At 38.7% G+C, this 16,003-nt stretch overlaps 1 protein-coding gene across 2 annotated transcripts; it reads right to left on the bottom strand.

Moving 5' to 3' along the window:
• Positions 1-1,546: 1,546 nt before the first annotated feature.
• C1QTNF3 (C1q and TNF related 3) lies at positions 1,547-14,072 on the bottom strand. Of its 2 annotated transcripts, none has more exons than XM_058044117.1 (6): positions 13,890-14,072; positions 8,580-8,691; positions 6,274-6,428; positions 3,572-3,701; positions 2,777-2,876; positions 1,547-1,715 (listed from the first exon to the last, which is right to left on the bottom strand). In XM_058044117.1, the coding sequence occupies exons 1-6, from the start codon at positions 13,971-13,973 to the stop codon at positions 1,556-1,558; spliced, it is 741 nt and encodes a 246-aa protein (XP_057900100.1). In that variant the 5' UTR covers positions 13,974-14,072; the 3' UTR covers positions 1,547-1,555. The 2 variants fall into 2 exon arrangements, with proteins under 2 accessions (XP_057900100.1, XP_057900099.1); XM_058044116.1 differs by having other exon boundaries at positions 13,686-13,973.
• Between the last annotated feature and the right edge of the window lie 1,931 nt (positions 14,073-16,003).

Here is a 16,003-nt window from a genome sequence, read left to right as displayed (position 1 = left end):
TTGATAAAGAAATTATTAAAACACATCAGACAACAGTTCATTAAAGCTAATATTTTCAGTGGTTGATGCATAAAACTGAAAAAATCACAAGTCATAATCATCAAGTATCAACATGCATTTTTCTTCATAAGATGTGGTTACATACGCTAGGAACGTGTACAAGGACATATAAATTCATGGGGCAGATTTCAATTCATTTGCTCTATTGTTGTTCTACTGATACCTGTATCCAGTATAAAAGAATTTCAAGTAAATATTTTCCTAACTCCATCTTCCTGTTATACATTAATGGCAGGTCATATCTGATTAAAATGTAATGTCTGTAAAAAGGAATTTATATTTCATTCATTTTTGTGTGGAGAGTCAGAACAAGGTACATTCAAACTTCAGTATTGATTTTAGTGCTCGTTCAAATGAAAATAGCAAGATAGAATTTCAGGTACTCAAATTTTGAAAAGTCAGTGGCATGAATGCTGAAGAGTGGCCCAGTGTATTGGGACCAGAACTACTAAGCCAGCTAGCATTTACTTTCACCAGTTTAAATACTGAACTGGCTTAGCTGCTGCTTTGCAATGGTTTTTCCTGAAATTCTGATTCTTAGAAGACTGCTAGGAAAACTGTTTCAACAACTTCACTGTTAAGTAAATATGCAATATTATAAGGTATATCCTTCTGGAGGACCTCCAAACACCACAAAGTTTGTTTATCTCTGTGCTGTTGGTATATCCTGATTTCTCTAGCGTATCTGCCTTTGCTTTGACACCCTGCACTGGTTTACATCAGGTTTTAAAAATTCTAAGGCTAGGGGGAAACATTACAGTTCCCCTGCCTGATCCCCTTCACACTGCAAACTAAACCTTAGCTTCAAGCTGCTACTAAGGCAAGAACTACTGACATTCTTCTTCTAACAGAGAGAGACTAAGCATAAATATGTGCTAAAAATCTTTGAAAAATGACACCAGATACATCTTCAGAGGTTTGAGATGGGAATGCAATAAACCTGAATCCTTGACATCTATATTTTCACATTTTTTGCTTTGATTTGAGCTCATTCCAATCCAGTACAAACTTCTTCCTTTAGATCTGGTCTCACCTGAGCTGGCTTATAATACATTCAGGCCTGTTTCCATGATGCAAATTTAAATGAACATTTAAGATGAACTGAATAAATGATCCAAAACTTTTGAATCAGTTGTTCAATTCCTGACATATAACTAAAATATATTTAGAGATGAAATTGACTTCATGTAAACCGCTCTTTAAATTCTTTAAACTCACTTTCCTTTGTTTTTCATCACTTTTGGGGAAGAGAGCAATAGCAACATTTGATGATTAAATAGGTGCAACTCAGATGACAATAGATACTCTGTGAATCTGTGTCAGCTACCCAATGTATTCAGCTTATCTCTGATACACAGGTAGCAGCACATTGCATCAAAACAAGGCTTCTTGATCCTCCAATGTTGTAAAGTTATTTCACAGTCCAGTGAAATATACAAGTTCCAAAAAAGATGTTTTTTCACATAAACATCTGTTGGGTTGTATCCTTTTTTTTTTACTTGGTTTCAAAAAGAAGAAACCCAGCAAAGGTGGAGAAGCGTTGATGGTCCCCATGGAGGGCTCCATTTCCCATTCGCAGCCAAACTTCATCTCCCTTGGCAAGTTTTAGGACTGCACTGTTTCCTGAAGTATCTGCTTTCCCTTTGGATTCATAGCTAAGGATGAATATTTTAACAAGTCAGGTTTTTGTTTCTCAATAGTGACCAAAGAAACAGCTTTACCAAAAAATCCAAGTACATTGTTATCCTGAGCAAAACTTTGTTGAAAGACTTTCCAACATTTTTTCAGCTTTATAAGGAAATTTTGGCAACTTTCTGCATTTGATCTCCTAGTCAAATTTCTCACCGTACCTAAATGCATTATTTCATTCCTTTCTGAAGTTCTGGAATTGAAACTTATTTTTTTTCCAGGGCACAGGAACAAATTTTTTGTTTAAAATGAAATGCTGCTCATTGATGACAACACTACAGATTTCCTGTGATGCTTTTTTCCCCTTGAGTTCATCCCAACTAATTTTCAGAGCTGAGTCCCTGTACTCCCATCACAGGCAGTGAGCAGACACAGGCAGCTTGCTCCCTACTGAGCCTTTCATTGGAATATGGGTACATTTGATGTGGGCTAGCCTCCTGGCTTTGCCTCCTCTCTTCTACCTCTTGCCTTTTCTGACATCAGTGCTTCAGGGGAAACAGAAATGAAGCACTTTTCCTTTTGCAGAGATCTATTGGGGATGAAGCTGCCTGTGGTGGTGTGCTAATGATAAAAAGGCCAGTAAATGGAAGACCTTTGCTTCTCACTCATCCTTACTTCTGCAGCTTAAACACTTCCCAACTTTAAAGTAAATTCCTCTTCCCTCGTGTTAACATGACTGTAAGTAGTCACTGGACACTTCATTATTTCCTTTCTCTGACAAGCAAAATGAGGATGAAGACATATTTTAGCAGAATGATACCACTGAACTTCAACCCTGACTTGCTGTGCTAAACCCTGAGTTTGAGGAAATGGTGATCAAGGCTGAACTTTAGGTCCAGCATCTGTGGTGTGTATGGTCCAAATATGCATGCTGAGGATTGCAAAAAAATAGGTTTTCTTGTTGGTTATTTTACCCTAGAGAATTTCTTCCAAAAAAAATGAACAATTTTACAGTTCTTGAAAGATGAGCAAGCTGTCACAACCGTACAAATGTTTTTACATTGAGATGTTCTGGCCCTTTACTTACCTGTATAAGCTGAACACTGTATTACCATTATGCATCAAGTACACGTACACTTCCTCCACATCTTCATGTTTCATCATGTTGAAAGTAAAGAAATATACCCCTGAAAAGGTTATAAAAAACAACTTGTTTGCTTCATAGAAAGAAGTAATCATGCTGCACATTTGTGCTTCTTGGTTAGAAACCATAACAGCTGTAGACAAAAACTGCCTTCCAGTTGTCAGCAGATATTTTGTTTCTGCTTATAGCATTCCAAAATCTGATTAATTTTAATTCTGCATATGGCAAGTGTTCTTCCTGCATCACAGCTGCATAAGAGGGGGATTGATGCAGCTGAGAAATAACCATGAAGAGATGTAGTGCCTCATTTCCAGCCACACATCTGTTGCAGGTCAGCTCTCAGCTGAATTGGCATGGGGGAGGATGAGGATGAAGAGATTGACAGGAGGCAGGAGGTGGAGGAGGCAACTGTGAAGCTGCTGCTGCTTGCTATAACATTAAGACTGTGGTCCTGTCATCACAGTGGCTGAAGGGCTAAGGAGCCACAGCAAAGCAGACAGTCCTGCTCCCTCCCCAGCTCTGGCCATGCCTCTTCCTCCTGCCTTTGTGTCAGCACTGGTCTCACTGGCTGGCAAGACCACTCTTGGCTTGCTCAGCTTTCAATTAATTTTTCTGGAGAGTAGGTAGCAAGAGCTATGCAGACGGAGTGCAAAGGCAGTTAAATGTGCCTCATCCTTTTTGACCACATGTCTCTCTACAGCTCCAATAATCACATTATTCTGTTTTGCAAATGCTCACCATTCACTGGAGCACCGAATCTCCCGGTCATGACATCAAAAAAATTCCCAACGTTGGTTTCAACGCTACTGAAGATGATTCCACTGTTCTGGTTGCTGAAGTGAGTAGCCATTGAAGCCATAAATGCGACCTGCAAAAATCCAGTTCTTAATCAGGCAGTCGTTCATGAAAAACACGTGTGTAGAACAACGAGGCAACAGATTTTTTTCCTGTATTTGCAGTCTGTTTATTTTCCTGACAGAGATGTTCTTCTAGGGTTTGCTCCAAGGCCAATAAACTCCAGTTAACAAAACTCCCATTGAATGAAACTGGAAGAAGACTAGGGTTCTCATATTCAATTGGACCATTCATGACTGTAAAGTAAGTGTATGGTCAAGTGTTTGCAGTTCAGAACCTTAATTTCAGATTTTATTTACTTTTAAGTCTTGCTAGAATGATGCAACAGCAATATAGTATTGAAATGGTGTTTCTGACAAAAACGTTTTATATAGTTTTATGTATTCCTCAATGTATTTAAACTGGATATTGCTTTTAATTGCATGTGTGAAAATGAACAATGGTCAGTAAAATCCATGAAGATTAGTGTTTCTTGCTTAGAGATACATGAAGGACTTTTATTAGAGGTCCTCTGGAAGTGCTGCAGCTGACACTCCATATTCCATGGTTTTTCTGTCTTGTCAGTTGCCCTCAGTTTTGAAAACAGAGGGTGGTGGAGACCAAGAGGTGAAAATAAGAAAATTAAAACTGTGCTTCAACTTCGTGTTTCACTTCTTGTCATAGAAATGTTTCATAGGAAGTAGTGCAAAACATCCCACACCAGACAATTTAAATTATCCTCAGGAAGATACCAGGAATGACCCTGCCAGCTGGCCTGGCTAGGGAAGGGAGTGACCTTTTCTGTAAGTCTATCATTCCCCTGCCCCCATTATGTGAGCAAATGGTGTAGAATCAGAATTGCTGCACTTTGTTGCCAAAAGGTTACATATAGACTTGGCTTTTTATTTCTATCTCAGCTTCTTAAATGACAAGTGTTCAATTGCATCTGTTACTGCCCATCACAAAAATGACATTTTTGTGAGATTCCAGCTATGCTGGTATTTAAAAAATAAAAAAAAAAAAAAACAGCCCAAACTCCTTTTGATTTCAGATCCAAACCAGAACAAAATGAAAACAGACGATCAAATGCAAGTCTGGATCCAACAACGGAAATCGTTAGCCATCTGTTCAGAAATTTAAGGAGCTCCAGATGTGAGCTGAAAGCTTGGGCTGATTTTCCTTACCCCTGCATGGATGCATTTTCTATTACGGCAAATTGTTAATATCTGGCTTCTCAGCCAGGATCACATCAAAGTCTGTTAAAGGAAAGCAGCTGCAGTGGCAGATTGATGGAATTTATTGCTTTTTGTCTAGATTCCATTTCACAGTCTCTTTGACCCTGAGTAACATTTTGTGGGCTGAACAGAACAGCAGAAAAATATGTCTTTTCTCACTAGGTCTCATTATGAAGTAGCAGGTCAACATGGATACACAAAGTTTTTCAAAATAATCCTGTACTTAAAACAGTTTTGTACTCAAAAGTGTTTCCTCCTATACCACCACTGACTTTAAAATTCTTAAGTATGGTGGTAAGAAATACTGTAAACATTTTTAAACACATTTGATAAAAGGAGTGATGGAATTTTAAGTATTGGAAATAGGTATTACAATATGAGCTTTCCTTGTTCATCTTCTGTCATCACTCAGTTTTAATTACAATACTACCATTGTCTTTATGTAAGGAAAAAAAACTGTGGTAGTTAATTTTAAAATTGTAGAAGGATGTATGTTGAATGTAATTAAAGGTATGTTTATCAGATATTCAGCTATACCATGAGCATATATTATATATATTTCTACATCCATATATTATATGTATATGCACATGTATGAATATGTATATATGTGTATCTGTGTGAGTGTGTATAGAGATTTATATACACATACGTTTATATTTATATATACATACACAAACTAACTGCCATCTGCGAGATTCCTGGGATTTGAAGAGGCTTTAATCCAAGAGCTGTGAAATTGTGCCAATACAAGAGTTGAGCTCAACAAGTCAGGCTTGAACTCATATTTAATTGCTCATCTGGCTTTTGAATTACTCATTCATAGGCAGAACCTACATGGCCCTAAACATATTTAAAATACCTAGACATATAAATATACAGACAACTACTGAGGGGTATCTTTTGAAACTAAAGGACTTTTACTGCACTGAAAAAATTTGAGTAGCTGGATACATGTGCTTCTGAGAGTCTCATAAAGCCCGGCTACCCTGAGAAACATGACTCCTTTACTCTTTCCATATGCTGTGGGAAGTGCAATTATTTATGTGATACAGCTTGGTAGGAAAATGATAGTCCCTGCTATTCTCTTTTAATAACCCAGATACTGGCTTTTTGCCCTCAAAGGGAAGCATATATGTTTCTTCCTGCCTATTTCTCAGCTGGATTCTGACTAAAGCTTTTCTTTTCCAGAAAGATCTGGCAGAGCACTTTTTTTTCAGTAAGGACAAGGGCTGTATATGCCTGTTACAGTATTAATTTACAAGGGGATTTGCTTCTTAAGTATCTTACAGTAATAAGGTGCTGTTTTTTCAGGGAAGAAAACCATAATCTGAGTTTTGCTGCAGCCATTAGGAGCCAGAGATGTTGTACCTGCAGCTCTGGGGGAATCCCAGGGTAACCCTTCTCGCCTTTGGGTCCATGATGGCCTCGCTCTCCTCTTGGTCCAATGTCTCCTTTGTCTCCTTTCTCACCTTTGGCTCCTTCCTGGCCAGTTGCTCCATTATTTCCATTGTTTCCATGATTTCCTGAAGGGAAGCAAAACTTTCTGTTTTATTTAAAGAATTTATCATATTTTAACAGACAAGTGTGACAGGATCCTCTTCCACCAGCTCTTCAGCGCCATAAACCCCAGGCTGAGATGAACCGGATAAGAAACTGCTGCATGGTCAGGTTGATGGTAAAGGTTTTGATGAAGGACATAGATTTTGGGAGTTAACCCTCATGTTGCTCTATAAACTGGTGGTGTCTCAAGTAATTGCTTTGTGGGGGAGATGTGCAGGAAGATCTCAGCAGAGAGAAGGCTCAAGGAAAGCAAAAGCCTCTTTCAGTTGCCACATACTAAGTAGCCTGCAGAAGTAGTTTTGCTTTAGCATAAACACCAATTTTCTGGTAAGTTAAGTCAATCATGATAGGATAAGCTAATTTTGAATAAGATTTTGCTATCTTTAAAACACACAATCCACACAAATGATGAATGGCTGTAGCATTAAAGTTGTTAAAATCTGTGCTAAAAAGAGGACAGTGTGTATTTGCAGGCTGCTGGCTAGGGGCCATTTGACTACATAGTCCTAGATTTAAAGAGAGACAAAATTTTTATAATTAAGCACTTTTTGAGATGGCTTCCTATGAGTAAATGAGTAAAACAACTCATTGCAAAACATACTCATGCATCTGCAGTATTACTTGCTTCCTGGTGTTGACTGACTAAATTACTAAGCAAATGTCTATGCAGCTGACAGGATTTTAAAGTTGGCTAGAACCACTGAGCAATTATTATTCGTCCTGCAGCAAAAGCCTGATCTTTCTGCTCAGGGGATTAATTAATGTCATCATTGTTCTAATTCAACCTGAATTGAAATTAGGTTCTTTGCCACTCTGCTTGTTCTTTGATTATTCTCTCTGGTTACAAATTTACAAGAAGAATAGTGTTGTTTGAGATCAAATCTGATGATGAAGTGATCCTTCAGAGTTTTTCTATTAAGAAAAAAAACTTCAAACAAGGAAGCCAAATGCTGAAAGAAATTATGCACATTTTTTTGTTTGAATAGAGGAATCTGCAGCTCTTAAAAATAACAAGATCCTTTATATGAAGCCAGAGCTGCTCTACCAGTTCAGAACAGAAGTCTGCAAGCAACATTTGATTCAATCAAGGGGAAAAGCAACTGCTGCTGTTCCCCTTACAGGCACAGCAACATGAAATCCAGCAAATGAAGGAGACAGAAATCCCAGGGTGCAGGAGGCTGCTGCCAGATGTACATTTGTGGTATCCTGCAGTGACAGAAAGTGTAACTGAGACAGGAAGGAAGCTCAAAGCTGGGACCAGGCCATGCCCCAGTGTGTCCACTGCAGCCTTGAAAACGTGGCTCTAGTATGAAATCATATCCTGCTTCTAAGAATCCAACAATTTATTAGTAAGTAAGGGATCACTGAATTGCATTTTCATTGTGTTAACAGAAGATGTAAGTTTTTCAAGAAGAGACAAGTCTGTCTTTCAGTGACCTGCTAATTTATGTTGTACCTCTGCTTCAGGAATGGTGATTTCCAAATCTCTGAAGGCAGATGATATAACAAACTGACACCAGCATGAAACAAACATTTTCCCGTCTCTAGGCTCTTATATTTCCATATCAATTATCAGATCAAAGTATATACTTTCTTGTGTATGCTGTTCTACTGAAGACATTTTTATGTTAAAAAAGGGGATTTCTTTTTTAATATGAAAGACAAGATGAAAGAAGAAAGTGAAGGAATTTCTGTGGGAGAACAGAAGCATTGTGTTTCTGTAAAATATTAGCTAGCAGTATGCTAGATGAAGAAAAGCCCTTGAAAACAGTAACACAGTAACAGCTGGATATACAAAGGTGATGACAATAATCAGCTCCAGGGAACAAGCTCTTCCAGGTTTATTGGGAGCTTCATGCTGTTTTAAGAGAGACCAGTTTTTCCTAGAGGTGTGATAAGATTACTTTCAGTATGAATTTGTGAAAGCTGAATTTTAATAACAAATAGGTTTTCAATGGAAAATATCTGTCTCCTCTGAAATGATAGAAAAACTTGTTCCTGAATCTATCCCCAGATACTGATGTTTGGACCACTCTCTGATATTTCATAGAATAGCCTGTAATTTATGGCCTGCAATTAGACTGATAAAAAAATGGGTTAAACTTCATCTTTACCTGGCATCCCGGGGGGCCCAGGAGGTCCTGGGGGCCCTTGGTAGAGTCGAACTCCAAAGTCACCTCGGCAGCAGGAGCTGCAATCTGGGTTCTGCGGTCCAGGCTGGGGGGGCTAAGTGCACAAAAATAAGCTTTAAGTAGCTCATTCATGGAGGACATCAATCTTAGGCATGTTGGTTACAGGGTCTTCATTATGTATTTCTGTTTATATACTTGGTAAGTTTTTAAAACAGTTCTTATCTGGCATGAAATTCTCACACAGGTGATCCCTGAAGGTGTTATTTTTGGAAGATTTAAAGGAATAGCTCTTGAAGCATTCAAAAATCTATAACGAATATTAAAAAATCCCAGCTTATCCTGTTAAATAATGAATGTTTTTAAAATAAATCAATAACATCTAATGAAATTTAGATGAATATTTCAATTAGATTCACATCCTGATCCCACATTTTAACTGACCTTTGATGACAAAACTTGCCTATGTACAACCAGTAGTAGGACACAAGGGACTTGATTTGACCTTCAGCAGTGAACTCTATTAAACATAAATAAAATTGTGTTGGACCACACAAAGAAGATACTAAGAAAATCTCTGTGCAGCATATTCCTCTTCATGATCCTAGACCTGTGTATTTACAGGCTACTAAAGTTGGGAGACCCTAAAAAAGTGCCAAGACACAAGACAACAATTTGAACTTAACACAAGGTGTTAGGGGTTTTTGATCATTTGTAATGGTGAATGTGAACCCATGAAAACCTATATGCTGACCAATACAGCAACACAAATAAAGTAATCAGTTCATTACTACTGTAGCAATCAGTTTAATAATGGCTTTGTTTGAGTGGTTTTCTTTTCCATATTATTGTGTTTGTACTAATGGAGACTCATTCAATTCTGACTGAGTTTCATAACTTAGTTATCATAGATTTTCCAGTATGTCAGATAAAGCCAAGATTCAGTGTTTGATTTTATTTCTCTACCTCCTCATTTGTTCCATCTTTGTTTCTTTTCCCTACAATTCTTTCCTAATATCCTGAGATGCAAACCTTCAGTTCTTAAAATCTGGAGATGGATAGTTACACCAATCCAACTACTACTTTTCTTTAATCACTCTATTATTTGCCTTCCTTCCCTTTCTTTTCCCTAATCTTTATCATTGTCAAATTCCTTGCCCAATGCAGACTTATTGGTTTAGTGTCAGAAAACGAGCCCCTGTCAGGATCGGAGCTGTGAAATGAGCCCACAGATGTGCTGTATTCCTGCCCTCAGTGTCATCACTGATGTCATCTGAAACACTCTGCCTGTGTTTTGGATAATACCAAGCAAACCCTTGGAATTCATTGATTTCAGGAGGCTTAGGGACTTATGGATATAGGAAATTCATTTCATGACACCACCAAAATACTGCAGCTCCTCCAAGGGGACAGACACAGCCCTGTCCAGCTGGAACCAGTGATGGTGAAGTTACCATGGGAATAAAGGCTGAGTTGACAGCTAAACAAATATCCTTCCTATTCAAAGAGTTATGGAAAAGTTAAGACTTGCCAATGGGCAGAAGGGCTTCATACTTATGGGGTTTGGTCAAGGCTATGCTTTTTAGATTAATTCTAGACAAGGTCTATACTTAATGAGAAAAATAGGCTCTGCCTCTTGAACTCCCACTTCCTGGAGAACCTGTTTGTATTTTTCTGGCTGTTTTGTCTCTTCCAGTTGTTAGGCAGGACATAACTGACAATCACCAAATGCACTTTTTATAACATTCCTGGTATGAGACAAGAAGTGGCTCTGGTTTCAGCCCATTTTCAGTCCTTGAAAGGGAGCCAAGTACAAGAGGACTGGAATTGTGCAAGCATGTTGTACCCCCTAAAAGAATAACTGATTTTTGCCTTGAGATTAAAATCTCCATCTTCTTTTAGATAGTGTTTCATATTCACGTTAAATGGGAAGGTGAGCTAAGTACACACCTCCCAAGAGCAAATAAGTCATATCAGCCTAAAAAAATCCAAAGACTTAGAAGAGATTGTAATTGAGGGAAGACATGAATCCAGCAAAGTGGACTGCAGGTGAGACTCTCTCTGTGCAGATGCAATTTGTCTTTTTCAGACAATGTAGTGAAATCTTGAACAACTTTATTAGAGAAACAGCTATTTTAAAATAAAATAGATACTAGCAATGGTCATAACCAAGTGCTATCAGGCATTACCTCCAAAAAAGCTCTTCAGGTTCTTAGGTGTGAAATAAGGCAAGTCCTGCCAGTCTGGTTGTATGCAACAGTTCCACTGATTTAAAAATAGCTTTTAATGCAAGTCATAAAGTAATTAATTTATTACCTTTACTCTTTCACTAGGAGAAAAAATTATTCGTGGTCAGCTGCCAAGGATGAGTAATATTTAGGATTTTCTTCTAATCTTTAAAATCAGAGAACTTCATGAAAAGTACATTTAAATGAAAAACATGTTCCTAAAATAAAGTTACACTCAAATGTGACATAGAGATTAGTTGCAATCTACTTGCCAAAGGCATCCTTTGCAGCCATTTGTGCATAATTTTTGTCAGTGAATCTTTGGCTTTGCTGCCAGAACCTGAATATAATTTAGGAGGTTGTGAAATGCATCTGCCACATTGATATCCTAACACTGATAGAAAACTGGAACTATTTCTGAAGCTATCTGCTGAATTTCCCATGATTTAGTATGTAGGAGAATAATCTAGGCAACAGATGGTCTATGAAATTCCCTTAAATTAAAGCTGTGAACAAGTCATAATTGGAGACCCAACCTTTGACCCTTTTTGACTTCCTGATTAATTTTATGAATTTCTGTTTTATTGTCGAAGACAAAGCAGAAGATGAGTGATGCACCTCCACCATTCTTGGCTTCTTTCTGAATGCAAAATATCTGTCTCTGTGGGCTCTTAGGCCCTCCATGCCCTTCTCCAAGCAAAGAAACAAACAAAAGTTGCCAAAATTCAGGCTAAAACACTGCTTGGCTAGTGATACTGAAAGATTTTCAAAGAGCAACCTGAAGTGGCAAAATGGTCTGACATGACTCAGCTTAGTCACTAAGAGTTCTTGTTCTTGAAAAATGCATGTTATATTTTACATGATTTAACAGCAGTGTGGAAGCTGGCCTTGCACTCGGTGCAGCAAAGACAACAAATAGCAATAACATACAATAGATAGTAACAACAAATACTATCATCTCTTTTCCACAGCAGGGAATGAGACCTTTGAAACACTTCATCAAGAGGGTGAAATTCCCCAGCCTAAATTCTCTTTAGCTGGGTAGAGTTATTCCATCTAAAATAACTAAGAAAGCAGGAAATAGGAATTGAATAGTTTCCATATAACTCAAGGGAAAGAGAGAGATTTGACATGAATTAAAACATGTCAGTGCCACCTTTGTTCTTCCTCTGCCTAGAAATTCCTGGAGTCTGGAAGTGGAAAACACACATTGCGTAACCACTGTGTGATTGATTATCCCTGTCGCGCATCTGCTAGTGCTCCATTTCATTTTGGTAAGCCAAAAATTGCATCATTTCCCCACAAAAGATTGCTTCTTGGAGATGGGCTGGCAGGTAAATGGCTGCCATCAGCTGTACTCGGATCACTGGGCTTGATTTTATTGTCACAACGTGTTCCCCAGCAGGCAGCTCCAGACAAGTTGCATTAAACTCTCTGACAAGAGACACATGCAGCCTGAGCACACTTTCTGTGGGGGAAAGTTTGAGCCCTAAAAAGCTGTGGTTTTGCATTAAACCCTGCATTATCTGAAATTGTGTGGTGTTAAAGGGGAATCTTCTGTACAAGGTCTGCAGCACACAGAATTCTCCCTGCAGCAAAGGGGTCTGCACACTGGCTGGCTCTTTGGACTGTACAGCTTATGTTTTACACTGCTTACACTCTGCAAGCACAGTTTAACATGCCTACAGTTAAATATCTGCTCTGCTGACTGCACTGGAGGAACATTTAACTCCTGCCCAAGAAATACAAAATGCAAGGCACTGTGGAGTTTTAATACAGGGAATACAGTGTATTAGACCTATTCCCTTACTTGGATGTGTTTCAGTTCTTCAAGCCCAGGACAGGATGAAAATCAAACCTCCTCTCTGCTTATCATAATAATAACCGTATTATTCAACACTTATCTGCATGTCTTTGATTTTGGCAATTCAAAATATCATATTTTGATCTGAATAAATTTTAAAACCCCAAAGGATAAAAGGTGAACAGGACTCAAATATTTGTATCAGATGTAGGAAAAACCACTCATGTTCTTGCTGTTAATAAGACACATTGATCAAAAAAGCTCCTTCATTTGAGTGGAATTTTGTTTTGCCTAGTGCTAGAAAAAGCTTAATCTTCTGCCCTTCAGATTTTTTTCTTTCAAATTTGGACTGCAATATTTTGTGTAAAATCAAGTTATGCCATTTTTCCTGTGTTATAAATTAATGACTATAGTATGTAAAGTGCCATGAAAGGCATAAAAATATTCTCAGTTTCAAATGCAGATACTGCAGACTATTTACAATTTCATTGCAAGCTTTTTTTCTTTATAAATTCTCAGTTGATTTATATTATTAAATCTACTCATTACAGTACTATCTGTTTTTTTCAAGCTACTCCTTAGAATAAAATTTTTGAACATTCAGAATTTCCTTATTTTTGTCTCAAGCTCAAGAAATATTCTTTATATACATCATTTTAAGGTAAAATTATTCTCTGCTAATTGAATCTCTCCAAATACCTCTAGAAATGCTGTCTTTTCCTTCACATCTGAATGAGTTAGAAATATCTAATATATTTAATATATTAAATAATTAATACCTTGGGATAATTAAGAGACTGTATTTCAGCATATATGATTTCACAAGCTCACAGTTTCAACAGAACAAAGCACTGCTGCCTGTGTTGAAATCAATGTCCCCAACCACTGCTGGTTCTACCAGCTCATTAAAAGATCCTGTAAAGCAGCCCAGCAGGATACAGACCAATACACAGCCTTAATAAAAACTATTCCATAAATATATCACTAGTAATGTTAGCAAAAAAAAAAAAAATTTCTCATTAGCTTTAAAGATATCTTTAAAAGATTAATTCAGAGTACCTGGACTCTATCTGAGGTAGTCAGTTCTACATCATCTACCTCTGGTCTCAGGACATTGTGGTCTGTAGATGTGCTATTAACAACAGTCCACTCTATAAGTTGATGCCGCTGTTTCAATATTTCCCTGCTTCTGGAACCTTTGTGACCAGTCTGGTGGTGACTTTGCAATATTTTGGCCACTGGTTTATAAGATCTTCTGCTCACCTCCATGTATTCATCTTGACACAGGCAAAATGGAAGAAAAAATAAAGCCAGCAGATGCCAACTGATGAAATCCTTCTCTGCCATGTTAATCAAAATAGTTTTTCAGGAGTCCAGCAAATGCCTTGCAGAAGGAGAACTTCTTTGCTGCACCAGACGTTATGTGGTCCTTTCAGCTTTTCCACTAGTAAGCCTGGCACTGAGACCAGTACCAGGTTTTATATGCTTGCATGCAATAAATAAAACTAAAAATGCCAAAGTGACAGGATCCTTCATCCAAAATCAGTCATGCTCCTTTAAACAAACCAGGCATTATTCACCACTTCACCACCACAAGGAAAATTGATTTGTATGCTGGAAATGACCACAGCATTTAATGGACTCCTGTGGTTCCTATTTGGGGGCATTAAAAAATGTAGCACCTTTCCTTTGGCATGTTTTTGTTTAAGTGTGAAAAAATGTGATGGAAATGAGGAACATGTGGCTAATGGTTTACGCTCCTTGATTAGACATGGAAAGGCTGTGAATTCACACTCTTAAATGTCTTTTGGACACAGTCACCTTTCTTATTTGCCAGGAAATTCACACACACAACTGCGTCAGCCCAGTCTGAAAAACCCTTCCAAAAGCAATTAGGAAACAAAAGCACAAGAGGAGCTTTTGCATATGAACCTGACCCAATGACTGTTTCTGACTATGCTTTTCATTCACTAGAAGAAAAATATTGAATTTCTGTCAGTTGGCCAGCAGTGGAAGGAGACCGGGTAAGTAGCTTTAAAAAACTGGGTTGAATTCAGATTCACAGAGCCCCATTTCTCAGCATTAGTTAAACATGCTTGGCCAAGTAGTATTTTCTCCCCTGAGTTCCTAATGTTTTCCTAAATGTAATTGCCAAACCAAGTTGTATGTTTTCACTGCCAAGTAAATATAAATTTACCGGGGGCTTATTTCAGACTAAAAGAATCAAATTATATGTGTATAATAATAATATCCTTATTTTACTTCTTGAACCACCCACTGGTATTCTCTGGAAAGCCATAACTGCAGGATGCAGTTCTGCACACGCATCCACAACCTCCCCAAAAGCAAGCAGCTCCCTGGTCTGTGAGCAAGTCTTCACCAGTACCTGGCTGCAACAGCATTGCTGAGGAAGGCACCATTATTCCCAGGAATGATCCCCAGCCCTGCAAGGTGCTGGCTGCTGAGTGGTGGTAAGAGAGCTGCTGAATGATGGTGAGAAGGGATTCTCTGTTCCATGTCCTGCTTCCTTGTCTGGGAGACAGCAGGGCGATGCCACAGGAGAGGCCCTGGCTGCAGAGGAGTGAGGGGGGTGAGCCCTTTGCAGCTGGGGCTGTTGGCCAGTGTCACCAGCACACAGAGTGCCACTGTGGGCACGTACCCTGCCGCTGGCCGGGGCCGTTTCCCACTCGGCAGCGCACAGAGAGGGATGTGGGGCTGCAGCACTCCCCCAGGGACAATGCTGGCCCCCACAGACACGACGGGGCTGGGACAGAGTCTTCCCTTTTGCTCATTCTCCACCAGCCAAGAGTGGCACAGGAGCAGAAACCTCAGCTCCTGTGGGCTCAGTGCTTGCCCCAAGGGTAAACGTGACCGAGTTGTCCCAGTGACACTCACTCTTGCCTGCCAGGAACAGAGGTGCTTATCCTGATTATCTCAGCCCACAGGCTGGCCAGGCAGAATTGCATCTTCTTGCTTCATGCTTTTGTTGTGTTTATTGCTCCTGTGTTAAAGATTTAATGGCAGGAACCCTTAATTGAAACTTAATTCAATTGCAGTGAATTTCAATCTTGGATTCCCAAGGCAGATATTCAGAATTATTAAATAACACTTCATAGATTAGCTCTTGAGCCTTGCTGCAGCATATAAATATTAATTAACTAAATTGTCTTGCAGAAGATGCTCATTAGCCTATGCTTTATGACTACTGAAAACCCTGATTTAAAAAAAAATGCAAATATTCTGGCTATTTCACCAAGGGAACTGAGGTGGAAGAGAATTTACAGAAGAGTGAAGCAAGATTTCAGAAAACATTGTTGCAGATTCTGCAGAAGCTGCTGCCACCAAAATGGGGTTCACTTTTCAAACAGAGAGGACTT

Source organism: Melospiza georgiana, chromosome Z, assembly GCF_028018845.1.
Source record: "Melospiza georgiana isolate bMelGeo1 chromosome Z, bMelGeo1.pri, whole genome shotgun sequence".
NCBI lineage: Eukaryota > Metazoa > Chordata > Aves > Passeriformes > Passerellidae > Melospiza > Melospiza georgiana.
Note: the sequence above shows the minus strand (reverse complement) of the source record. Positions and strands in the feature narration are given on the sequence as shown.

Excerpts from the sequence above, each read along its gene's own strand:
- C1QTNF3 (XM_058044116.1), bottom strand. The coding sequence starts at position 13,973 with ATGGCAGAGAAGGATTTCATCAGTTGGCATCTGCTGGCTTTATTTTTT. Across the intron at positions 8,692-13,685 it reads CTACCTCAGATAGAGTCCAG|CCCCCCCAGCCTGGACCGCA; the intron begins GTACTCTGAATT and ends TTGTGCACTTAG. Across the intron at positions 2,877-3,571 it reads ATTCGGTGCTCCAGTGAATG|GGGTATATTTCTTTACTTTC; the intron begins GTGAGCATTTGC and ends TAACCTTTTCAG.